A 15,179-nucleotide genomic window follows, 5' to 3' on the forward strand; every position below is an offset into this window, starting at 1 on the left:
TAAAACACAATCATAATAAACAATTACATATGTTGAATAGATTTCTAAAAATTGAGGATTGGTACATGCTCCTTCGTCTTTCCCTTCCTGAAGTCCACAATCAGCTCTTTTGTCTTATTGACGTTGAGTGCCAGGTTGTTGCTGCGACACCATTCCACTAGTTGCCATATCTCACTCCTGTATGCCCTCTCAACACCACCTGAGATTCTACCAACAATGGTTGTATCATCAGCAAATTCATAAATGATATTTGAGCTATGCCTAGCCACACAGTCATGTGTATACAGAGAGTAGAGCAGTGGGCTAAGCACACACCCCTGAGGTGCACCAGTGTTGATCGTCAGTGAAGAGGATATGTTATTACCAAACCGCACAGATTGTGGTCTTCCCGTTAGGAAACAAAGGATCCAATTGCAGAGGGAGGTACAGAGGCCCAGTTTCTGCAACTTCTCAATCAGGATTGTGGGAATGATGGTATTAAATGCTGAGATATAGTCCATGAACAGCATCCTGACATTGGGTGTTTGTGTTGTCCAGGTAGTCTAAAGCTGTGTGGGGAGCCATTGAGATTGCATCTGCCACTGACCTATTGTTGCGATAGGCAAATTGCAATGGGTCCAGGTCCTTGCTGTGGCAGGAGTTCAGTCTAGTCATGACCAACCTCTCAAAGCATTTCCTCACTGTTGATGTGAGTGCTACCAGGCGATTATTAAGTTATTAAGGCAGCCCACATTATTTGTCTTAGGCACTGGTATAATTGTTGCCTTTTTTTGAAGCAAGTGGGAACTTCTGCCCATAGCAGTGATAGGTTTTCAAATGTCCTTGAATACTCCCGCTAGTTAGTTAGCACCAGGTACTCCATCAGGACCTTCTGTCTTGTGAGGGTTCACACTCTTTAAAAACAACCTAACATTGGCCACTGAGACAGAGATCACAAGGTCACCAGGTGCAGCAGGGATCTTCACAGCTCTAGTTGTGTTCTCCCTTTCAAAGAGTGCCTAGAAGGTGTTGAGTTCATCTGGTAGTGAAGCATCACTGCCATTCATACTATTGGATTTCGCTTTGTAGGAAGTAATGTCTTGCAGACCCCGCCAGAGTTGCAGTGCATCCGATGTCGCCTCCAAACTCATTCAAAATTGTCTCTTCGCCCTTGAAATAACCCTCCACAAATCATACCTGGTTTTCTGGTACAGGCCTGGGTTCACAGCAGCAGGCTCTGGAAGGCTTGTGAAGGTAGAGGGTAAAATGAATGCAGCAAAGTACAGGGAAACCCTGGAGGAAAACCTGATGCAGTCTGTAAGAGAACTGCAACTTGGAAGAAGATTTGTGTTCCAGCAAGACAATGACCCCAAGCATAAAGCCAAAGGTACATAAAAATCAACAAGATCAATGTCTTGGAGTGGCCAACTAAGAGTCTAGACTTCAATCCAAAAAAACAAAAAAGCTCAATTTTACTTTCATCAGACCGTAGAGCCTTTTTGTACTTCAATCCAATGAGAATTTGTATCTGGAGTTGAAAAGGACTGTTCACTCACATTCCCCATGCAATCTGACAGATCTTAAGCAGTTCTGTAAAGAAATATGGAGAAAATTGCAGTGTTCAGATGTACAAAGCTGATAGAGACCTGTCCACACAGAGTCAAGGCTGTAATTGCTGCCAAAGGTGCATCTACTAAATATTGATTTGAAGTGGGTGAACATTTATACAGTCAATTATTTTGTGTTCTATATTTGTAATTAATTTAGATCATTTTGTAAAGATCTGTTTTCATGTTGACATGGAAGTTTTTTTCTGTTGATTAGCGTCAAAAAAAGCAAATTAAATCCTCTGTGATTCAATGTTGCAAAACAATAAAACATGAAAACTATAGTGGGGTAAATATTTTATATAAGCACTATATATGGGTTTGTTGACTTGTATGTGTGAGAACTGGGCATCAAACCACTGTGTCAAGGGGTGGGGTGTGGGGAGGATACTTCTTACATATTTGTGATCTGTGTGACAGTTGGGAATGTATCTTTGCACCTAAATCCCATAGTAACACTGTCTCATTCATATACTGTACAGTTAAATGACAATTAAACTTGAATGTACAGACAGAGCAAGCTGGGGTAGGGAAGGGAGGAGATACCATCCCAGATAAAGGTGGGAATGGAAGGCTGGTCATTGCCTCCATAGATGCTGCCTGACTTGTACCATGTCCTTTGCTCTAAGTCCCAACATCTAAAGCCTCTTATGTCTTATGTCTCCATCTTCCCCTCCTCACTATTATTCATTTTCTACCTGTTTCACATTTGAGAGAAGCTATTGGAGTAGTTCTGGAGAGTGAATGCATAATGTAGATGAGTAGATGATCTGCACAGCCATACAGCACCAGAGATGAAGGAAGTGAGACTTTAGGCTGTTGGGTCAGGTCAAAAACAGACAGCATTTTCCTAAACATTGTATAACTTTTGAGTGCTGCTGGATTTGCAATCTTATCAAGTGTAAAAGTTGGTAAGGATTTGAAGGTCAGAAGTGGAGTCACTTGCTGCTGAATTCCCAACTATCTGCTGCTGTAGCTATAATAATGATGTGGTCCGTCCAGTCTTTGGACGTTCTTTGTCATTGTCAAAGTTCTTTGTCATTGGTAACCCCTTGGATGTATAGGAATTCCACAAAGATAATACCATTGGAAGTCTAGGGAGAGCAGGTATGCTGCCTCTTATTGATGATGGTCTTTGCCTTGCACACTCTGTTAGCTATTTGTCGTTTCGTAGCCCTGTGAGAAAAGTCATCCAGGTGGTGCTGCTTGCAGGTTTTGACTGCTCATTCTCTAATGAGGTGCAGTTCCATTTAGCTTCTGTTACTGAAAGTGCAATGCAACCATAGTGTTCCCAACTGTCCTCCTACCTTCCCTTATTTCAACACCTCTGGTGTACAGCTGCTGGCTACAGCTGGGACTGAGTTGTGGAGGATGTAACAGATCTGTTAGCATAGGGACTGGTTGCTCTACTGTGTACTGCAAGATACATTCCATGCAGTCAGGCTGTAAACAGCTTGCTCAGTACCTTGCAGATGACAGCATGGGTCTTGTTATATCAGCGTTCCTTCTCGTAGTTGGGCTTGGGTAGGTGACAGTGAGGAGCCAGGTGTTGAGCGGATATCCCTTTGGCCTGATATGGTGCCTGAAAAAAGAAAGTAGGCAAAATGCACTGTTGGATTATGAAGGAATTATGAAGGATAGGTCTGTAGGAATTAACCCTCAGTCCTCAGTGGTTATTGTGGGAATATGAATTGTATATTGAGTAAGTGATTGCTCTTTGGGTTCATGGATATCTCAACCATTGTTTGGAGTTCCCAACTCAATTTAGGTACAGACTATGACTTCCCTATAACTTGCTTTCTTAGGGCAAAAATCTTGTTTCTTTTCTACAGTTATTTTCTCTCCAAGGAAAAATAAAAGCACTTGATTCACCTTGAGTGAGCAACTATAATAACCCTCATGAAGTGGGATGGTGTACATTGGGAGATGTGATTGCACTTCCTTCAAGAATTTGGGAAGAGTGGCACCTATGGAAGTTCAGTGACATTTTTGATAAGTACTGATGAAGCAATTCTGGTCTACTGTAGGGCTGTGACATGACAGATAAGTACCTCATTGGAGAAGCAGAGTCTTCTCAAGCATTGCTCCTCTGTTAAGTAAATGGTCCTCCTGAGAGGATTTTGTTCCTCATTCACTCTTCTAACATCTTTGGAGTCCTCTAATCCTTCTCTTAGCCATGCTGTAGGTCTATGGGTAAAGTTATCATATCCAATAGAACTAGTGTTGCATCAAGTAAAACTACTTTAGGTCATGATTTCTGAAACATCTGTAGACCAGAAATGAAACTTATGCAAGTGGAATACCTTCAATTCTTCTATTAAAGCTTTGACTTGGAGGGTGCCTTTAATAATGCGGATCACTTTTAATAATGGTGTGATGTGGATAGGCTTTTTTCATTGAGAGTAGGGGAGATTCAAACAAGAGGACATGAGTTGAGAGTTAAGGGGCATAAGTTTAGGGGTAACATGAGAGGGAACTTCTTTACTCAAGAGAGTGGTAGCTATGTGGAACGAGCTTCCAGTAGAAGTGGTAGGGGCAGGTTCGATATTGTCATTTAAAATAAAATTGGATAGGTATATGGACAGGAAAGAAATGGAGGGTTACGGGCTGAGTGCAGGTCGGTGGGACTAGATGAGAGTAAGTGTTCGGCACGGACTAGAAGGGCCGAGATGGCCCTTTTCCATGCTGTAATTGTTATATGGCTATATGTTTCCGTGCTGTAATTGTTACATGGTTCTCTGATATAGGCATTGGGAAGTTAGAGAGGCATATTTGCTGCTGCAACAATCTTGACTACCAGCATTTGCTGAATAGTTTGGTATCGCCTTGATTGCTGCAGTCTATTTTAAGGTACTGGCATCAAATCAGTGTTACACATTGATTGAAATGTAAATCTGCAAACCTTAGAAGTAAATAATATCTATGGTAGAACATTAACTATTCTCAGAACATGGAAGTAAATACAAAGTTGTGAATTAATTGATATTACACAACACTAGGTGTATTTAAGATCTGCTGATTCTGATTTGGTCATCAAGAATTTAGTCCAGCAAGTAGTTTCTTTTGTTGAATCAATGGCTGAAAGGTAGAACAAGCAAAAATAGACCATTTAAGTGATTGTATAAGTGTTTAAAGCAGCGAGGAAAGGATTTCCCCAAAACAGTAAGTTTGCTTGAAATGAATCAATGTTATGAAGAAATTGTTAAATATTTTTCCAAAGTTGTGCAAATGTGAGACGTTGGTGACATGTTATAATTAAAAAGTGTTAAATTGAAGGGAATAAACTTGCCAGCTGAAGCGTAACAGCGCAAGACTTTAGACCTAGAATGTAGGTCAGCAAAAGATGATAGAGACTGAGAGGGTTTTCATTAGGATCAGCCAGGAGAAGAGGAAGGTGGTCATGGAATCGGACTCACTGTTGGCATTCTCACAAAAAAATAGTAAGGGAGTTATCAGACAATAGTTTAAAATAAATTTATCAGTAGGTCAATGTTACATTATGCCACAGAGGAAATAGCTTTTTAAAAAGAAATTTGTATTTTAATTTGTTAGTGAATATGATAAATTCTATCTCTGATGTAAATTTATTTGCCCCTATCCACCTACTTTCGGGAACACCTGGGTAGAATAAAGGAATGTCTGTTAGGAATGCTTGGGTTCCATTTAGGGTTTCCAGGTACCCAGATGATCAATGTCTGTTTAAAATAATGCTGGAAAAAACCACCAGGTTTGTCCCATACATCCAAACCATTTCATCGCAAAATAAGAAAATTTCTTCTAGCAACAATTTCCTTCAGCAATTTGTTTAGTGTATTGATACCATTATTTGAACAATCAGGCAAATTCAATGAAGTCTGATGTACAGTTTGTGCCTATAATGACTTTAAAATCATATTTAAGGACTTGCTCAGATTCTAAATGTCCCATTTAATGATGCTATTGTCTCCACATGGATGGATGCTGAGACAATAAATATGAAATGTTAACTAATGAAAATGTTAATTTATGTACATATATAACATCATTTATCTTTATCTTTTATTACTTTTGTCAGGTTAACATTTTCTTCTCAGGTTTAAACTGTATCGCTGTAATGATTGTCTCATGCTCCCTAACAGAAAATACTGTGCACATTGGAATGCTGACGTGTAAGAAATTAAGGTCTTCAGGACTAAATATGTAGCACCGTTCAAAGTATGTTAAGTTTCTTAATGTACATTAACTATATATGGTAGAAATAATACAGTATTTGCAACTATAGATGCTAGGAAACAGGGCAAAGACTGGTGTGATGCACTTTCAAGAATATATAAAAAATAAGAAATTTGTATGATCCTTATGCTGGATGGATGTGAAAAATTGAAAATGCTGTGTGTAATGATGTAAAATGAGACACTGCATTGAAGGCAGGTTAAAGTTTTTGGAAAAGAGGAGATAAAGAATTTGAGTGCATCAGTTGCGACATTGAATCACAACTTGGGAACGAAGCAGAATGAAAAGAGCCCATTTGGTCCAACTCACCCACCAATGCGCACACTTCACTGTTAATCCCATCTACTACTACCTGGTCCATTACCTTCTAGTCCTAAGCAATTCAAATGCTCATCTAGAAACTTATCAAATGATGTGAGTGACCCGGTTTCAACCACTCTTTCAAGCGGTGCATCAAGGTACTCACCACACTCTGGGTGAAGAAGATCCCCTCAAATTTTGTCTAAACTTCTTACTCCTTACTCTAAATCTCAGTCAACTGGTTTAATTACCGGTACCTCTGATATGGAGAATGTTTCCTGCAGTCTTCCCTAACTTCACTCCTCATAATTTTACTTCAATCAAATCCTCTCTTAACCTCCTCCACTCCAGGGAGATCCCTACCTTCTCTAGTCCCCCCTCATAACTGAACTGTTCCATCCCAAGCAACATCCTGGTGAATCTCTCCAGAGTGATCCGATCTTTCCTATTCATAGGTGACCAGAATGGAATGCAATGATCAGACCAGGGTTGGCCAGATAAAGTGCTTTGATCGATTCACTCTCGGTAAAGTTCCTTGTGGTTTCTGCAATCTTAATATTTGATTAGATAAATAAAAATGATGTTTACCAGTTTCAGTGGAAAGGTATTTCTATTTTTTTTAGCATACAAAATAAAAAGGAAACCTGTTAATGCAAAAATAACAGTGGAACAACAAGATTAACTTCTAAGATGCTTCAAAGTGTTCCACCAAACTGTTCACCTATCATCCCTTTTGGATGCTGATGCAGCTTTTTAAAATACATTCAAAAGATGTGAGTTTCACTGGCAAGGCTAACAATTATTGCCCAACTTGACCATTCTTGTAAAAGTGTAGTAAACCGCTTCTTTATCCATGACTGGATATACTGAAACAATCCCAGAATTTCATCGAAGTATTGACATGAGAACTCTGATATATTCTCAAACCAGGATGATGCAGGACAGGAAGAGGAGCTTACAGGTTTTGATGATCACAAATATCCTGTCTTCCAGGTTGTAGAGCTTGAGAGTTCCGGACATACCATCAACAAAGCTTTAGAAACTACTGCAAGTTATCTTATACGTAGTGAAACGACTTTCCGAGCCAGGAGGCTAGTCAGTTGTTAAAAATACCCATGCCATTATTTCCCCTTGTATGCATAGTATTTATAGTATGTTTTTAGTCCAGATTTTAGCTCAGGGGTATCATTTTGAATATTAAGCAGGGGATTTAAGAATTAATCCAAACCTTAATGTTGTTTTGGTCTAGTCACATGAAGGCACAGATTGTCTGAGGAACAGCAATGAAAACTAGACAATGTGCAACAGAAGCAAACATTCCCACTTTTGAATTTGAGGAAGGTTTATCTGGATGAAGAATGAAGATTGTTGTGCTTGGAATACTGCTCTGAGGAATATTTGCTGAGATGATATTCCCTCAATAATTGAATAATTACTGTTCAAGGTAGGAGAAATTTTCCTTTGATTCTCTTTGACTTCAATTTTATCAATGCTTCTTGATGCATATTTGGTTAAATGTTATTTTGACATCAAAGGTAATGATTCTCATATAACCACTGGGATTCATTCGTCTGTGCATACTAAGATTATGGCTATAATGAGGCTGGAGCAAAGTGGTCTGGCAGGACCCACACTGAGCATTTGTAGGCAACTTATTAGTACTGTTTGATAGACCCATCAACGACACAGTTCATCACATTAAGAGTAGTTAGACTGGGGATTGGATTTCAACACTTTTTGAGGTCAAGGTTCTGTCAGAGCAATATTGGTAATGGTTTATTATTGTTGCATGTCCTGAGATACAGTGAAAAGCTACCATCTAAATGGATCATACCATACATAAGTACATCAAGTTAGTGGAAGGAAAAGCAGAAAGAAAAGTACAATGTTGCATTTGCAGGGAAAGTTTAAGGGATTGAGAGATCAAGATCTTTAGCATTTTCATGAATTTGTTAATAGCTGTATAGAAGACATCCTCGTGTCTTGCAGTAGGAGCTAACATAACAGCACTGGAACATGCAGGTGTGGTAACTATGCTAGAAAGTTGTGTATATTATGCTCTTCAGTTAGAGTTACTTCTCAGTAGATACTTGTGCCTTGAAATTAATCAGCTTGACTCTTTCCTGCTCTCTATGATAGGCACAATATATTGCAAATTTATTTAAGTCTCTTGTTTTTCTTTCTGTAGTTGGTAAAAATGTTTGTGTGGTTACATATTTCAGTCCTTTCCATTTATCTCTGTTATTGGGTTAATTCACTGTCTTTTGTCTTCTTGCTAGTATTTGACACTTCCGTTTATTTCCATGGCTGGGACATGAAGTTACTTGGATCAGTATTTTCTCTGTATTTCTGCCTCATAATTATATTGTATAGTTTTCTTGAACCAGCTGCTCTCTGATGCCAGTTGCTTTAATTTGAATGTCAATCCATATTTCAATATTTCTAGGATCTTAAGTTGTATTTCTTACATTATTGCCTGAATCCTCAATGTCTTTTGCTCGCTGTCTTATGCGTTTGTGATGATGCCAATGTTTTAGAATGCTATAATTAAAAGTCATTAGCCAAAGACAGAAACAGGCTTTCATTGTAATTACAGTGTGAATATGCAGAAACTGGCACTGGGCCATACACTACCTGATTTGAATAAATTGCCAGCTTCTGTTCATAGCCCATTGGTAGGTCTCCTCCCCATCTCCTTATAAAAATAAGTACTAGCTGTTTTTATTTTGCTATTTGCTGCCTTCAAATACTCGTAAAATGTCCTATTCCACGGAGGGAAAATTTAGTTAATTTGGAACAGAAATGATTTTATTCTGGAAATACATTGGTCATTTATTTTGTATTCAGGGTTGGTGAAAATTACTGAAGTGCTTTTTGGAAGATTGAATTTTCTCTTTAAGAGATTACTGCCATCTAATTTCCTTCATGGTATTTTCACTAATTAATGTATGTGTGCGCTTATGAAATACTTTTTCAGTCGCTCAGGTGGAATTTTTATCTACTGACAATATAACTTACCCACTGTGTGGTGTGATGCTCATTTAATTTACTATAGGAGATAATAACATGTTAGATAAACTAACCTTTTGTCCTTTTTCTCCTGAAACTCCTTTGGGCCCTGGAGGACCTGGAAATCCTTGAGACCCCTAAATTATACAGAAGGACTTATTGGCATATAGAACATTTTTCTATCTGAAACATTTCATTAAATACAGCAGTGCATTCTGCTTAACATATGTTCTGCTCAAGCCTATGGGAGCCCTTACCTTAAACCTACACTTGTTTTTCACCAGACTTTTCAAAAGAATCCCTGGTAGTGACTTTTATTCTGATCTATTCTAAATCTTTTGGTGATAATTTACCTCATAACATCGGTGTTTTGATTCAAAGAGATTACACTATTAATATTTTATGTAGTAGTGCATAGAATTTCCAACACAGAAACAAATCATTCAGCCCAAATTATTTATAATGTTGTTTATGCTCCCAAATATGGCTCCTCCTACCTCACTTACTTTTGCCCACCTCACCCAGCACATCATCTCATTTCTTTCATTATCTCAAATATTTTATTCAACTTCCCTTGAATGCTTCTTTTCTATTGGTTTAGGCCACATTTTGCAGTATTGCATTCTATATTCTCATTGCTCACTAACAAGAATCTGAGGGTTATCTCTCAATTTAAGTATATTTTGGTTTTCTGTTACACTTGGAAATATTACTAATCTATTTAAAGTTCTCTGCGTACATTATGGGGTTCTGGCATTAGAAGCAGGCATTGTGAAAAAGCAAGATAGATACCAACCTTCTGTCCCGTTAGACCGTCTAACCCCAACTTCCCTGGTAACCCAGGCTCACCCTTTTCACCCTTTAAGAAAGAAAATAAATAATAGATGCAAGTCAAGTTTTGGGTGTTGCATCTGTCCAGATGTTTCCTCATCTGTTGAATTATGAGAGAAAAACAATGTTCTTATGCTTTTAATTTACTGGGTTGTTGCCTCTTCAGCTCTAGCCAATGCATTTTAGTTCAAATCAAGGTTCTTTAGAAACTTTTAAAAGATTTTAGTTTCTTGGCATTTTTGATTTTCTGTCTCACTTTCGGTTAGATCTGTCAGCCTTCTACACTGCTCTGATGAAATTCAATGTAAAATTGAGGAACACTTCTGACTAGAAGCATACAGTCATTTAGGCACAAAAATTTCAGCAATAATAAGTCATTCTTATATTTTCTGTTTTTAATTTCAGATTTCCAGCATCCATTTTATTTGCTGAACATTTAACTGCTGGTTAACTGTCGGCTAACTATTATTTGGATTGCACTACTTGTATGTATAATCTATATTTTCATTTATATTTATCATTATTATTGTTATGAGCAGAGAGACAACATCTGCCGGAAGTAAATTCCTTGTATGTGCACAGGTACTTGGCGATTAAAGTCTGATTCTGATTCTTTTGTAATTTCAGATGATCCTGCTTCTTTCACTTACATCTCAATTAGACGGACCTTCTGATTGTTTATGTATCTTAGTCACCACCAATGTCTTATTAACATCTTCTTTTACTTCATGCATCTATTTTGTCATTTAATGATCGCTGCAGCCCACCCCAAAGAAGACCTCCTTACACTTCTCAGCGCTTAAAGAAGTTAGTTAGCTCCAACTTCTCTCAGGTCTGAAAATAGATCATTGACTCAAAATATTACATCTTTTTCTGTCTCCACAGAAAATATCTGATGTGCTGCATATTTGTAGCATTTTCCATGAAAATTGCAAGTTCATTCTTTACAACGCTACACTTCTTAGCAGTTTAACCTGTTCAGCAAACAAGATTCTTACCTTTTCTTGTCCTCTGACAATCCTGATCATTTCCTCTTTTTATGGTTCATCTCTAATGGAATGCTTTCAAGTATTTCCCCTTTTGCTTTCCTTAAACCAGTGAATAATCAACATGAACAAACCTCCTCTGATCCCACCCCTAGTCTGCCCTCACCATAGCCTTTTTACCATATGTTTTTCTGCCATGATATTACTGAAGGGTGTGGCATCAGCTGATACAATCCAGATGCACATTTTCATCAACTTCATCTACTTTTGACTCATTGCTGAAAATAAGATCATGACTAAATCAAAAGCACCTTCAGCTAAATAATTAATTAGTTCCAGCTGCCTAGAAGTTTAATAATGCGTCGCTGTGTTTATCCTACAACATCAACCCCATCCAGGTCACTCAGAAAGAATCTCTCCTACCCATCTTCTGAATATTTAATTACAGTCTGGCATTTCTACCTCATACTTTTGATACTTCCAGAGCTAATTTATTCAAGACTCCACTAAATAATGGATCTATTTCTTCAGTGCCAGCCGAAGTTATGTAAGAAACACTTGACGGTGAAGTAAGATCGGGACCATTAGGGTCCATTAGACAGCATCGTCATGCTAGTAGGATAACAGGTGCTCTTTAACGTACTATGCATGAAGTATTATTCTTTGCTCTCTGACAGAATAAATCTCATGATTTTTTCACTCACCATTAACTCCCACACTGGCTCACAAATACATTAGGTGCAAACAGTGAGGGGCTAGTGAGAAGCATTCTACATCAAGCCTAATCCAAAGTCATTTAAGAACTGAATCTTGACATTTATAATTTTGAATTGTGAGTTAGGAGAATGAATCAGAAATATTAATAGAAGTTCATATCAATCGGGAATTTAAATAAATCTTTAGCCACCTTTTCAGCACCAATTCCGGGTTGTCCTCTTTGGCCTGGTAAACCCTGTGAACCCTAAAAGAAATAAAAATTGCTTGTTTCTGTTAAAACAACTGCATTCTCACCACTCTGCATGCACAATAAGAAGAGATTATTACCACACTGCACTATCAAATTAGTAATAATAACTATGGCATAAAATAGTACAGTGTAAAGGCAGATTTTGTTGGTGGTTAACATAACGTTTTACAGCACCAGTGATCGGGGTACAATTCTCACTGCTATCATTCTCACTGTGACCATGTGGGTTTCCTCTGGGTGCTCTGGTTTCCTCCCAAGTACATTTCAAAGACATTTTGGTGGTAAGTTGTCAGCATGTTATATTAGTGTTGGAAGCATAGTGACACTTGTTGGCTGCCCCGTACGTCCTCAGACTTAGTTTATATTAATATTAAAGGTTAGTTTTATTTGTCACATGTATATTGAAATAACAACATGAAGGGGATCTTACCCACAGTCAACAATCAGATTAAAGACAGATGGAAGACCCATAACCTCCCATGTCATACAACTCGGCACATAATGATGATGATCACAGTGAAACATACAGTGAAATGCTTCAGTACAAATGAAGCATTTCACTATGTTTCGATGTACATTTGACAAATAAAGTTAATTTTTAATCTTTAATATCTTAGCATATTATATTTTATATAAATTTAAAGCCATGGAGTAAATTTTTAATTGTTGCTTGATTGCAGAAGGTGACTATGGTATGGCTCCTAGATAACATAATTTAATCTTGGTGAGGCTCAATGCTTAACCAGTCTGCAGGCTATTCCAATTGGAAATGGGAGTAACAGAGGAAACTTTGCGGCAGTGAATGGCATTTCAGAATCAAAATGCGGGTTTAATATCATTGGCATACGTTACGAAATTTGTTGTTTCGGTCTTAATTCAGATCCATTTCAGGTTTCAAAAATGAGTAGATAACCATAATAGGTAATGTGTATTCAACAAAGAGGTATGGCAACAGAATAGATTTGAAAGTGATTTATGTAACTAAGAATATTTCTCACAGATGTATGAATGCATTTAAACAGAGTTCTTTCTTTGGCTGAAGTCCAAAGAATTATCCAAAGGACATTGATAATGCCTCAATGTCCATCATTCATTGTGGCACGTGATTGCATTCCAGCTGAAAAACACTCCAGTGAGATATCTTGTGCAGAAATTGTTACCTTCTCACCCCTGTGTCCACTATCTCCATTTAAACCTTGGTCACCCTTATCTCCCTAAAACAGTAAGAGAATTAATAATTACCTTATTATTTCTCACAAATAGTCCACATGCAATGAAAAAGCAACATAAAGACAAGCATAAAAAAGCAATATGCCTCCAAAAGACAATGAGATGAATGAATAGTCCATTTGGTTAGGAATCAGGGTAATGCTTCAGGAGGGTTGAGGGGGGATTTTGACCAGAATGCTGAGAAAAATCAGGAGACCTGAAAAATGTATAATGTTTAAAGATTTACCTCATGCACATTGTGCTAAGGAAATCTTTGAGGTTTAAGATTTGAAGGTATGTATGAAGGTATATCTATCCAAGAGTAAATTTTTGACCATTTCTCAGCTAACCTTTGAAAAGAATAATCTTCTCTCAGGATGCTTCAGAAAATGAGGGCAATTGATCTGCTAGTTATGTGATTTGTAATGAGAGGAAGTCAAAATCAAGACAACAAAGATTTTAAGGTGACATCCACCACTTCGTTGCAGTATTATGTGTTTTAGCTGAAGAATTTCATGTTAATTGAGCTGCTGTCTATTTGAGCTTGTGTGGGAGACCAACTGAAGCTAAGAAGCAAGCACCTCATTAAATAATTTGATGAAGAAGTTCTTAACGGCCTATATTTGAATTGCTGGTAATTTTTACACCCACCTGCTGCCAATCGGATAATGGCAATCTAGGCAACAATAATTATTTTTCCAGGACTGCTTTCTAATGCAGTTTGTGAACCAAACGCTTCGCATTAACTTAAATTTGCTGCTTTATTCTCAATGATATGTTGCAAATGAATGGGAAAAAAAACTATTTGAGAATTGTCCCCTTGTGCTGTGAGTGCACCCCTTTAAATGTAATACTTTTATGATTGAGAAAGGAGGAGCAAATGAAAATATAATGGAAATATAAAATATAAGAACTGAATTTGAAACGAGGGAATCGATGCATATGCACGTCAGTTTCCAAATATGCCTCGGTCTCGGTTCTGGTTTATTTTAAGGTTGTAATTGACCTTACTTGTTTCTGTGAAAATATAAACTTTAATCTGCTTGCACATCCAGAGTTGGAGTTTTGGATTATATCTTTGTATATTGACTGTATAGTTTCTGGAATTTTGTCTGTGCATTATGTAATTATGTTCATTCCACTTGAGTTTTGCACACTGCTTCAGAATGCAAATTGATCACAACTGGCACTACCCAGTAAAATGAACCACAGCCTATTCCGAGATTCAGCAAGTGTTGTTGACTAAGGTACAGGAATGCACGCCTGCCCTGACATTCAATATAATCCTGGCTGTTCAAGCTGGCCTCAACTCCTCTTTTGCATCAGTTTGCCATGACCTTTGAACTTTCAAATGCTACCTTAAATATATCTAATAATCTGGCCTCCAGCACCATTTGGGCACAGAGGATACCAGAAATTCATTACCTCCTGAGAGAAAAAAAATAATGCATACCTCAGTCCCCGTGGATTTTTCCAGCTGCCCAGTCTAATTGACAGAGAAGGCTCCACACAGGTAGAGGTGAGCGATTTTAAAAAGTAGCACTTGTGGCCTTTCAGCTTTTCCGGTGGCCCAATTGAATTGACAGAGGAAGCTCCACACAGGTAAGGGCAAGCTATTTTAAAAAGCAGCATTTGGGGGCTTTTTCCGCTGGACCAACTGAATTGTAATTCATTAGCAAGCACAAATAAAAGTAAGATTGGGGCAAGTGGAGTGGCACAGTGAATGGACCGTTGTTGGAGTGGGGAGATGTTGACTCAAAAGGCTTGGGGGAGGTAATTTACTTCTTCATTCTCCATCCGTTAGTGCATAGTTAGTGCAGTGAGAACTGCTCCAGCGTCAGTGTTGTGATTCTTGTGTTAGATATGGGAATTCTGGGACACATCCAGCCTCCCAGATAACCATGTCTGTATCAGATCCTGAGAGAACGTTTTAAGGAACTGGAGCATTGACCTTCAGTTCATATGAGGAGGTGATATATAGGATCTACAGGGAAGCAGTCATCCGTACAATGCAGGAGGCAGGTACCTGAGTGATTCTTCGGAGAGGGAAAAGAAATAGGCAGCCTTGCAGAGAACCCC

General features: G+C 38.1%; 1 protein-coding gene and 1 long non-coding RNA gene across 3 annotated transcripts in view; one reads left to right on the forward strand and one right to left on the reverse strand.

Annotated features, from left to right (window-relative positions):
• The window catches only part of LOC132403616 (uncharacterized), a 331,526-nt gene that overhangs the window by 133,453 nt on the left and 182,894 nt on the right, over positions 1–15,179 (forward strand). For both annotated transcript variants that reach the window (XR_009515306.1, XR_009515305.1), the window contains exon 2: positions 7,348–7,542. This is a non-coding gene — a long non-coding RNA (uncharacterized LOC132403616). The remainder of the gene's footprint in view (positions 1–7,347; positions 7,543–15,179) is intronic.
• The window catches only part of LOC132403613 (collagen alpha-1(VII) chain-like), a 414,548-nt gene that overhangs the window by 73,871 nt on the left and 325,498 nt on the right, over positions 1–15,179 (reverse strand). The window contains exons 86-89 of the mRNA XM_059987065.1: positions 13,052–13,105; positions 11,832–11,885; positions 9,904–9,966; positions 9,182–9,244 (exon numbers count right to left, since the gene is read on the reverse strand). Coding sequence (XP_059843048.1) covers positions 9,182–9,244; positions 9,904–9,966; positions 11,832–11,885; positions 13,052–13,105 — 234 coding nt within the window. The remainder of the gene's footprint in view (positions 1–9,181; positions 9,245–9,903; positions 9,967–11,831; positions 11,886–13,051; positions 13,106–15,179) is intronic.

This window comes from Hypanus sabinus, chromosome 13 (assembly GCF_030144855.1).
Source record: "Hypanus sabinus isolate sHypSab1 chromosome 13, sHypSab1.hap1, whole genome shotgun sequence".
Classification (NCBI taxonomy): Eukaryota; Metazoa; Chordata; class Chondrichthyes; order Myliobatiformes; family Dasyatidae; genus Hypanus; species Hypanus sabinus.